Here is an 11297-nt window from a genome sequence, read left to right as displayed (position 1 = left end):
CAACATCCTGCTGCTCACTATAATCAAGAACCTGTTTGTTGATTTCAGAAAAAGGAGGTGAAGACACACACTGTTCTATATCACAAGAGTTGAGGTGGAGCAGGTGAACTGTTTTAGGTTCCTGGGTATCAGCATCACAGGGAACCTGTCATAAACATCACACATCTCCAGCCCGGTCAAGAAAACTCAGAAATGACTACATTTCTTACGGCAACATACCCATGCAAGTTCTTGTCAACTTTTACAGAGGAGCAATAGAAGGCATGCTGACTGGAAACATCACAAATTTTCATGGGATGTGCAAGGCCCAGGACATGACTAATTATTTATTTATCCATTTGTTATATTGTGAATACAACTCTGTCTTGCAGAGTGTTAAATAAATATACCTCTCTTTTATAATGAAAAGGAAATCTTGTGTCTTATTTATGGGTCCAATCATATTGTGATGTCTAGTGCAATGGCTGAGGATCAGAGTTACATAACAGGTCATGAACTTGTGTCTGCAGAGAGATTGGGTGGGTTGGTGGTGGGGAGGGACTGCCAGGCTCCAGACAGATATCAGTAAACAAATGCTTTAGAGGGACACTCAATCCTGCCTGTATGTTTAGCAGTTTGTGTGTGTCAGTGTGTGCGCTGGTAAGAGAGTGAGACAGGAGAGGAAGTGGAGACACCTTCTCCTTCCAAAAAGCATTTGCCTTTTGCACCCAACCCGATCTCAGTTTCTCTGTGATGTTTCACTCAGCTTCCATTAAAAATTTTCCTCATTTATTCGGCCTTTGACAGATGGTGGGAAAACCACAGATGCATCACACATGCTTAAACACACACCAACAATGATGCACACATTCACACCAAAGAAGGAAAGCACCAGCATGGCGAACACAACAATACTGTCTTTGGAAAGTGTGACTGTGCTGCTGAGACATGTTGGCATGGTGCACTAGTTGACACAATAACCTCGGCCATTGGCCGCTGTTTTTCAAGAGGGAAAAGCTATGAAATGTAACTGCGCAAGAACATGGTGGGAATGTGACTGCGTGTGAGTTTTCAAACTGTGGAAGTTCGCAAACAGAAACTGGACTGGTGCACCTGTTAGTGTCTGTCTCCATTAGATGATGTCAGTGGTCTTCATTTGGTTCGGAACATGCAGAGAAGGGGGTCAGTAAACTGCTCATACACTCTGTCTGCCACTACCCTGTGTGTGATCCTCCAGATCCACATTCAGTAGTAGAAGCTGAGAACAGAGGAGGTGAAGATTTGCCGAAGCAGTCGTAAGGAGTGCAGTGTGCTTATTTTTTTCATGCTCATACTATTTCTATTACTTTTTCATAACTAATAAAAATAAGAATATGTAAAAAATAAAAATAAATGTATTTTTCCAATGCATCAGGCGCAACTTGACAATATTCAATAAAGTTTCTCAACTCAACTCAAACTTCAGCAGAGCAGTGGTTCTGCCACCACTGGAGCGACATTGTCGGGTGAAGAGAACAATGATTGCAAAAGTTTTTCAAGTGCAGCTTTGACTTAATGACGTAGAGCACCACCCAGGCATTTGCAAAGGTCAGCGCAGAGCAGAGAAAGGACAAGACCAATCTGAACGACTGCATCTACGCAGATTACACAGAGAAACAAGCCTCCCCACTGTCCTTAGAGCCCGTTCAAGGAGCAGTGAGTGGGTTTGTTACTTTCTACTCAGTCAGTCTGAGAAGACAATGCCTCCTTTTTGTCTTTTGTCACACTCTGTCCCCTCAGACAACCTTCCCTTGTCACATTTGGACTGTGTGGTGAGTTATGTCACAAGAGCTCCACAACAAGATCATCTTAGAAAAAACGCTAGGATGCATCTCTTCTGCAGGCCAGATCTCTCCAGTGTAGTGGCACATTTCTTTGATTTATGCAACAACCAATTGATATTAATTGTTTTGCTTTCTATCATTTTACATGGTACATTCTGACTGTTACGTATGCAGCAGAACATCATGTGAAAACTGACTCGCCAACGGACATGTGTCTGAAACTTACTAATGCCAGAAACGTGCTGAGACAAGATCATTTCAAAGTTACGTGAGATGTGTAATCTAGTATTCTTGTGTCAACAACTGAGCTCGTTCATCAACATGTTTGGCAACTCGGTGACGATGGCAGTGGCTTGAGGCATCCAGCAGCAGTGGATTCATGGTGACCTTTCATACTTCTGTGAGCGCACTGTTTATCCATTTAAGAGCTGTTTGCAGGGCCAAGAAAGGCCAGGGCCTGTAAAAAGCATTCACACTGGGGGTCGCGAGGCCATCTGGATTTTGAGGGGTGTAAATAAAATCTTAAAAAAACATGCACGGGAGGCCTATATCTAAGCATTTCACTCACGTCTGTTAAGAACTAAATGCAATTATCATTTATAAACTTGAGATTATTATTTAAGATATAAGTAAATAAATACATGTTACAGGATAAGGGCATAGTGAAGACCTGACCACAAGCTATATTCACAGAGCCTTCACTCTCTGCTGAACAGCCTCGCCCTGCATTAGAGAAGTATGCCGTCGAAATAACAATGAGCCAATAGGACAACGGTCAAGCGTCAGAGAGAAGCAAACACTGAATTTACCAATAAGTAGCCTAGTAAGTATCTAGTATTTTTCAAGTATAAATGATAAAAAAAACAAACCATAATACAGAGAATTGTACAATACGTTAATAAAATATCAGTAAAACTCATCTCTGATTCAACATTCACAGGAAACAATCTGCATTGCTCACTTTGCACAAACTTCCTGCAGTTAGTGATCTCATAAGTTGGGCCAATTGTACAGTTTATCAGTTGTTCTGCATTATTGTTAAGCATTGAGTTGAATATGAAATACCCACAAAATAAATGTCAATTAGTCAGGGTCCACAGTTTACTCAGTGGATTAAAAGGGGTCCTCTATAAGGAAAAAGGTTGGGAATCACTGCACTAACTGCCCAGCAGCCTACAGAGAGACGGTGGTGGTGTACCACGCTGTGGCAGAACTTTAGATTGGCAGCATGGAAAAACTTGACACAGCTGACTAAGTTGGTATCATCCATCACTCGGTATTATTGCAATGATAGGTACACTTCTGACAACACTGTTTGTCTTTCTGTTCTATGAAACATTTTATATAAGCAGAGGCAAAGCATGATTGATATTGTCAGGTCATGTGGCCTGGCAGTATCAATCACTCTACTAGACTCAACCTGTTAGGCAAGAAGGTATGAAAGAGGAGGTTTGCTGTGTAGAAGTCACTGCCGCTCTCATTATGCAAGCCTTCAGCCAATGCCAAATTGACCGGGATGTCTGTGGGAGCTGCTTGAAAGTGGAACCAGACTGAAAAGAGTTTTGATTAATTAGACCAAAAACATCCTCTCTCCCGCAACCGTTCATCCGTCTGGCTGTCTGGACGGTTCTCCACCTGCGGACCTCATTCAACCACCAAAGTGAATGGATTTAGAGCTTGACTGGCATCTTCAGGCATTCTTTGTAGCTCTCCAAGAGCAGTGGGAACAAGGCCACCAGGAAACCAAACTGCAGCAGTGAAAGGCACAATCAAAAGGGAGAGAGATCTTGCATAACCAACGGCACATGATATTACACGGCAACAAATTACATAGCAACAAATGAGAAAGCAGAAAGTCCATTAGAAAAAAAAGGCACACAATTAGTTTGCAATCTCTGTCAGGAGTGAGTTGAGGGACACAAGAGGTGTAATTTATAACCTCAGCATCATCCCCCCAAGCACACAACCACAATTACGCAGTCTGTTTCAGACACATGCCATTCAAGCAATGCTACATTGCTGCAATAAAAATGAACTTATTTCCAGGAAAACAAATGTTTATGAAGGATATATCAAATATCTTAAATGAAAATCAACACAAGGAATCATATTCTTACCATAACTTCCCCTCTAGCTGCCTAGTAAGTATGAAGTGGATCTCTGGATTCCAAAGGATGAATATGAATTAAGATGACCAATGAAGTGCTGTGGGTAATGTGACACTTCTCATTTCTGACATAACACAAAAGAAAGAGTGCGACAGAACAGATCCATATCCTCTTTCACTGACTTGAGATGGGTTAGGATTTGGGTTTTTGCAGCTTTTACTTTCAAAATAAAGCAGCAAAGGAATGGGGCTTCTGCTGTTGTGAGGCTCTTTGTATATCTGCTCCTTTAAAATTAAATCTTTCAGTGTGAATAATATTGCTATTGGTAGCAGCAGTTGCAGTCCTGGTTTATGGTACTGTATATGGCTGTCTAACTTATTTCTTATTTGTATATACAACTAATTGTTTGCAGGAATTATTATTAGAGCAGGTCTCTATCAGGCCTAAACTGTGTGGCCCACATTAAAATTTCTCAGTTCCCTCTTCTTGCTATTTCCTTTCCCATTATTGTTTTTTTTAAGTCTATGTGAGTCTGCAGACATTATGCACACACACTCAGTTTCTTCACAACCCTGCAGCACATCAGAACATTTTGCACCTTTTTCTGTCCCCTCCTGCCAATCTCTCTGCGTTGTTAGTTCTCTGAACCACTTTCTGTCTGTTCATTATCAATGCACTGCTGATTAGCACATCACCACAGAGACCCGGTTGGCCATTCATTCAGGTTTCAATGGGAATGACGCAAATCCCTGACCTGTTCGGTGCCCCGTGGCCTGGACCTGCTCTCTTGGACTGTGATTCTCTTCCCTCTACACGCCTCGGCTGGCACTCTGACAGGTTAGAACAGCTGAGAGAAGGCCAGAGCCTCCAAGTGTACCATAGGAGGTCCCACAGACCTGCTGCCATCCTGCTCTCTTGGCACAATCGGATCTTGATGTGACCTTAAATATGTAACAAAAGCAGTGTTTTGTTGCCTAATTGTGTATTTTGCACTGAAGTGTTTGAGCTAAACCCGACAGAAACCTGTTGGAACAAACCCATTGATGTTCCTCTTTGTTACCTTCTCAGTGTTGCTGATTAGTTAAAATTTGGCTACTTTTTATCCAACACTGAAATGCAGAAAAGGCATTTCTGATGTATGTACATGTGTGTATGTACATTTGACACCTTTCACCTTCATTCTTTACGTCCTTCTGTTAGAGATGCAACTTCATATTAAAATATCTATCAGGATCAATTATAGTTAACTTATTGTACCTTGTCGTCACCTACAGTAACCTAAAGTAATATTACCAATATTGTTTGTTTTTTTCTCACTCACTCCTCCGATCCTTGTTTGCCATTAGCAGCTGTTTCCCTGAGTTGTCATCGACAATGAAGTCATTCATTTAAATTTGTATTCATTTTCAGTAATATGGACTCAGTAGAGACAAACAACTACTTTTAGTAAATCTGCTTGGAATGGAGTAGTCAAATTTGAACCAATAAATTTGTTTAATGATTACGGTCTTTTGTCAGCAGCTAATTCATACTGTATGTGTCAGTTATCAGGATCTGACAGCAACAAAGCCATTAAGACCTCATACAGTGTTTTGTACAGTGTATGCAGGTGGCATAATCCATCTGCACTTCCCTTAGAAGTACACATGAAGTGTGGCTGTAGTGCTCACAACTTCCTTATCAGACTGCCACTCTGCATGAGGCCTGCCATCTGCTGGCAAAAAACTAACCCGCTGCGTCTTAGCATCCTTCAAAGTTAATGTACGAGTTCATATGTATGAATGCTGCAATACACGAACTGCTACATTCATCAAAAAAAAAAAGAAAGAAAAAAGATACATTAGCCTACTTGCACTATTGTGTAAAACATGCCACAGATCACAGCCTAACATGAGAACACTAACTGCACATCTTCAGTTTTTCTGTATATTGGTGTAGTTTGATAACATCTGATCACTCATTTTCAGTAACCTCAGAAAGCTGCTAATACAACACACTGGGCTCATCAGTGTGCACAAGGACCGAGAGACTGGCTCCTCTCCTCTAATCGCCTCTCCCGATTTCCATCTTTTGACACACGGCCAATCGCGGCTCCCCATTTCCATCTTTTCCCCCGGCCAATCACTGCTGGCCTCCGCTCCGGTACGAAAATAAACCCGGCAAAGTTTTTTTTTTTACTCTCAATTTTCATCCGCCGACATGAAGCGGTGATCTGCTGTTGGAAAAAATACTATTGTTCCAAAGATGTTGCGTGGTGGATGTATTTCTCGCTGTGACTTAAAAGTGAAGCCCATTTGCCGAAACCCGGGATCGAACCAGGGACCTTTAGATCTTCAGTCTAACGCTCTCCCAACTGAGCTATTTCGGCTACTGCAAGATGGTTTTCAGTGCTATGTCTCATTATTTCCGCTAGAGGTCGTCCTTGTCTAAGATATTATGTTTAACATGATACTGATATACATTTACTCTCACTTTTGCTCTCATTTGAAGTGGAATTGGACAGTTGCTGCATCGTCATATTAAAAAAAATGCAGCATGTCGTATCACTTCTCACTATTCGTAGTGAGTATTAATCCACCAGATCTTTTAATGAATGAGCTGCGCTAAGAAGTCCCCATCCATTTATTTAATAGTTTCTCAAATTTAAGCAAGTCTTTGCTCTCTTGAAAACATGAACGTGTAAATTCATAAAAGAAGAACCCTGTCCTGCCGAAACCCGGGATCGAACCAGGGACCTTTAGATCTTCAGTCTAACGCTCTCCCAACTGAGCTATTTCGGCTTCTGTTCTTCGAGGGTGCAATGTCAAGTCATAACGACAGAGGTCCCCCTTGCGTCTATGCTTTATTTATTTTTTTCGATTTTGTGTTGGGGATTTGCATGCCATTTGTGTTTAAGATAACGCACAGAGTTTAAGATCCAAGTAGGAATGGTCTGATTGTTTTAGCTAGGCTGAAGTGATGCAGAATTACTTTGTCCTGCAGGCTTCATCCCACATAGATGACCTTCTTTTTCCCGTACTGCAGAGGTCTGTAGCGCCTCCCTCCCACGCAACACAGAGCCCACGCAAAGTTAACGGTATGCTGGCAGCTTTTCAACTTGTGCGTACAGTATAGCTCACTAGGAGGAGCATGATGCAAACCCTGCCAGGTACTGGAGGTGCTCAGTGCCTACTGAGGGCACCATGCTGGACATGGATGCACCCACAGAAGTAGTAAAGGATGGTTTCTCATCAGCAAGCAGTTTGATTTTACCATGCCAACAGTGACAAGACAATGCTAAAATTAACACGTACAAAATTGCACCACCTACTCACTATATATTATTGGCTACTTTCTGTCTGCAAACTGATTATCATACACAAAATGAAGTCTCTATTCACACACCACAATAATGAATCACAATAAATATTAAGCACAAATGTTTATGAAGGCTATTAAAACAGTGTGATTGTGTCCAGGAGGACTTGGTGTGCTTTAGCTCAGCAGGGTATCACTGAATGACCCCTCAGGTGCAAAAGGAATTATCATGTGAGCTATATGAACAGCCCTGAGTGATGTCCTCATGCTGTTCCTCTCACAGCAGGATCCCCATAAATCAAATTCTTCATGAGGAAAGATGCAGTTATACAGCTACATCTGAGGCTAGGGCTTTAAGACAGATAAAGGTCGGGAACCCCAGGCCCCCAGCATTTTGCTTTTTTTGTACAGCATACTTTGTATTTTTCAGTACCTGTTTGGCATTCAACAAATTCAAAGCAGCTTACATGAATTCATACAGCCATTAGCAAAGGCAGCAAATCCAGACCACAGCGTTTAATATTTATTGATCTAATTCAACATTGCATGGTGATACATTCACATAAAAACAACACCTTGAAGAAAACCTATAAAGATAGCATATTTTTGGTGTACATACAGTATAATATATATATATGTATATCTTTTAGTGTGTTTACATTCAAGAGTGCGTGTGTGTGAGAAGTCACATGGCCTCTAAAATGAGTCCCAGTGTGAGTACAGCATCAGAGCAGTGAACACACAAGCAGGTAGAACAAAGTCACTGGTGCTGTTAATAATCTCAGCAATGTGTCAGAGCTTGTCTGTGGTGACAGTCATGCCGCTGTGTTTGCTGGCTGAGTTGACCCACGGGACCAGATGTCTGGGTGCTGACACAGAGACGATCCAGCTGCAACTGGAACACTCCTCTAAAAGTCAGTCTATAATCACAGGCAGACCAAGTGACTTGTACTGTAGATTTCACATGAAATACATTTCGTATTTCGTATTTACACAGGAATGTAATTTCAAAAGAGAACTGCACACCTTTGGCATGGAAACACCCCGCCGTCAACCACAGGGACACCTGATATATAATGCAATCTGACAATATAGACCTGCAATGAATACTATTTCATTGTTGAGAACATGTCACAGAGGTGTTGATTGAGCTCACTGGTTTGTTTTGACTTTTTGGTGAAGTACTGGACTGCATTATATTGAAAGGTTTTCCTGTTATTGTGTCCGTCACGCGTCCATTCTTTAATGTACAGTGTCATCCCTACCAGCTACATCAGCACAGTCAGCTGACTTTACCCATAATTCTGTCAATATGGATGGAATAAATCATAAAGGAGATTTCTTTTTTACAATTCAAAGGACTAGTTGGACATTTTTCATGCTTTCTTGCTGAGAGTTGGATGAGAGGTTTGTTAGAACTTCGCCATGTCTGTCTGATAAACAATGCCACTGCTTATCTTAGTGTAAAGAGATTAAAAAGGGGGAAAGAGCTAGTCTGGCTTTTGAGGGGAACATGTTATATCACTTTTAAACACAAAAACCGAAGTGGAAAAGCAAGGAGTTTGGATTTTTTGGACAGGGCCAAGCTAGCTGTTTTCTTCTATTTCCTGTCTGTTTCATATTTACTGCACAGACATGAGAGTAGTATCAATCTTCCCATCTAATTTCCTGCAAGAAATGAGCCTATTTCCCAAAACGTCAAACTACTACTTTAAACAATGTGCTCACCTTTTCCCAGCAGTGTATACAAAACATCAATAAGACATTACAGCATTTTATACAAATTGCTGAGCACAGGAGTTTGATATGAAGGAGCTTCGCAAGACTTTACATAAACACTGTAACATCGGCTTTTTTAATAACTACTTAAGCTAAAGCATAACTGCATTTAATATTTCACACTAACCTTTAAATGTGCTCTGACTTGTTCCTGTGGACCCTCCTAAACCCTGACACATTTATATCTCAGCATTAAATTTCATGTTGTACTCACTGTGTCTCGCTTGTAAATTCCCAACATGCTCTCTGTGTGTTCAGAATACACAACAACCGTTCAGAGCAGAATTAAGGCAGAGATAATATTAAATAGCCTACATTCAAGGAGTTTTTTGAGAATTCACCTGTTTGAAGTGTATCACCATTTTTTAAAGCTGCCTTGTAGCATTTGAGTGGGCCAGATGCATTCCTTTGGAGCAGTTAGGTAAGCACCACTATGTGCACGCTCTATCAAACAACTCCACATGTAAACAGACTTCACTATTTGACAGTGCAAATTATATACAATAGCGTTTCCTTCAGCTGCACAGGCTGTGGGCACCACAGTGATGGTAGCATCCTGCTCCCACTGTTGCCTGAGGTGAATGTTAGCTGTGTTTAGCATGAGCTTGCTGCTCGTGGTTACATTAAAACATCTCCCAGAGGTGGAAAAGTGTTTTTCACATTTCTTACAATGGCTTCACGCACCAGTGAGTTTCATAATGGAACACACCTGTGACTGTATTCCAGATTTTAATTATACAATTCGGGCCCCTGTGTGTTAGTCTCACAGGACCTCTGCCAGGCAGCGGTCAGTGCCTTCGCTTGCTTCCAGCCGCACCTGCCTGCTGGTTTTCCTGTTCTCCACCCAGGAGTTGTGTATGACGGTGCCCCCTGGTGACGGGTCCACCTGGAGCAGGGACACCACCCTCTTCTTAACCTTGGCACGGAGGGCACGTCGCAGCTTCTGTCGGGTGAAGGCGTAGAGCAGGGGGTGGGAGACGGTGGTGCCATAGGCCAGGGCCAAGAACCAGAGGCGCAGGCTGACCAGGGCGTCGCTGGGGCCGACGCCCAGGATGAGCACATTGGTCACAGAGAGGGGAGCCCAACAGCCCAGGAAGGTGGTGATAATGATGAGGGACATCCTGAACACCCGCCTCTGTCGTTCTCGTCGATCTCTGTGCCGCCGCACTGCTCGCCTGAGGGCAATGATGGCCGACACGGAGGCCTGGACGCCCATGGTGGCAGGCATGTGGGTTGCGGCGCCCGCGTCAGAGGCGATGAGTGGGGCGGAGGAGGACAGTGCTGGGGGGGAGGTAGCTGTCGGGGTGGGGGAGGGGGAAGGGATGAGGGGAGGGTGGCTGAGCTGTTTGGTACCATCTGTGGTGCACTGCTCCCCTCCTACCTCCCCACCATCATTCACTCTGACCCCCGTATTCTTTTTTTTCTGTTTCTTGTGGCGCCCCCTGCATGTGGGGCCCCTGAACCGCTGGCCCTTCTTCATGTGGGAGCCAATGCGGATGTTTAAAGCTCTCAATATTCTGGAGTAGGTAAACAGCATGACTGCCACAGTGGTGAAGAAGATGGGCACCTGCAGGACAAGATGGTAATACATACCCAGGCCTGTGTGGTAGCCCTGCCCGCCAACACATAGCAGTGTCCGGTTACGCCACGCGGGCACCACTGTAGCACTGATGCCATGTGAGGACAACGACAAGGATGTCATCTGCCCGCTCCCCTCTGTTCCTTCTCCACCGGACCACTGCACCTCCAAGAATGGGATAAAAAACACCGCCACCGAGGTGACCCAAACAGCAGCCAGAAGCAGCGATGCTCTGCGTGTCGTCAGCAGCCTGTTGGCCGGCCGTACTGAGATGTCGTACCGGTCCAAGCTGATAACCAGGATGTTGATTGCTGTGGCTATGCTGGCAAAGGTGACACAGGCCTCGTGGAAGCAACAGAGCAGGGCCAGGTTTGGTCCTGGAGGCAGCAGCACGACCACCAGAGTGAGGGGCAGACACAGCACACACACGGCCACATCCAGCACATGCAGGTTGACAGTAACCATATTGCTCACAGAGTCCACTAAATTAGATTGAGAGCAGTAAAGCACCAGCACTGTCAGGTTGCTGCTGAAACCCAGCACCAGCTCCAGCATGAGGAAGGCGGTGAGCGACACCTGGAAGCCCAGCGAGTACGGCATGTACCAGGACACGGGGCTGCTGGACGAGCCCCCTCCTCCCTGCTCCTGAAGGACTCCCATTCCCTCCAGGCCTGCCGCCGTCCCAACCCAGTCAGTGGTGGCTGGGCCTGAGGTGTAGCTGTCAGTCTCCAT

General features: G+C 43.9%; 1 protein-coding gene and 2 non-coding genes across 3 annotated transcripts; all 3 read right to left on the bottom strand.

The window, feature by feature from the left end:
- Window positions 1-6205: 6205 nt before the first annotated feature.
- Window positions 6206-6278, bottom strand: trnaf-gaa. Its single transcript has one exon. It is a non-coding gene; the product is annotated as a tRNA-Phe (tRNA).
- A 339-nt stretch (window positions 6279-6617) lies between these two features.
- Window positions 6618-6690, bottom strand: trnaf-gaa. Its single transcript has one exon. It is a non-coding gene; the product is annotated as a tRNA-Phe (tRNA).
- Window positions 6691-9749: 3059 nt separating this feature from the next.
- Window positions 9750-11297, bottom strand: LOC121623356 (G-protein coupled receptor 22-like). Its single transcript, XM_041960625.1, has one exon. The coding sequence runs from the start codon at window positions 11295-11297 to the stop codon at window positions 9750-9752; it is 1548 nt and encodes a 515-aa protein (XP_041816559.1).

This window comes from Chelmon rostratus, chromosome 2 (genome assembly GCF_017976325.1).
Source record: "Chelmon rostratus isolate fCheRos1 chromosome 2, fCheRos1.pri, whole genome shotgun sequence".
NCBI lineage: Eukaryota > Metazoa > Chordata > Actinopteri > Chaetodontiformes > Chaetodontidae > Chelmon > Chelmon rostratus.
Note: the sequence above shows the minus strand (reverse complement) of the source record. Positions and strands in the feature narration are given on the sequence as shown.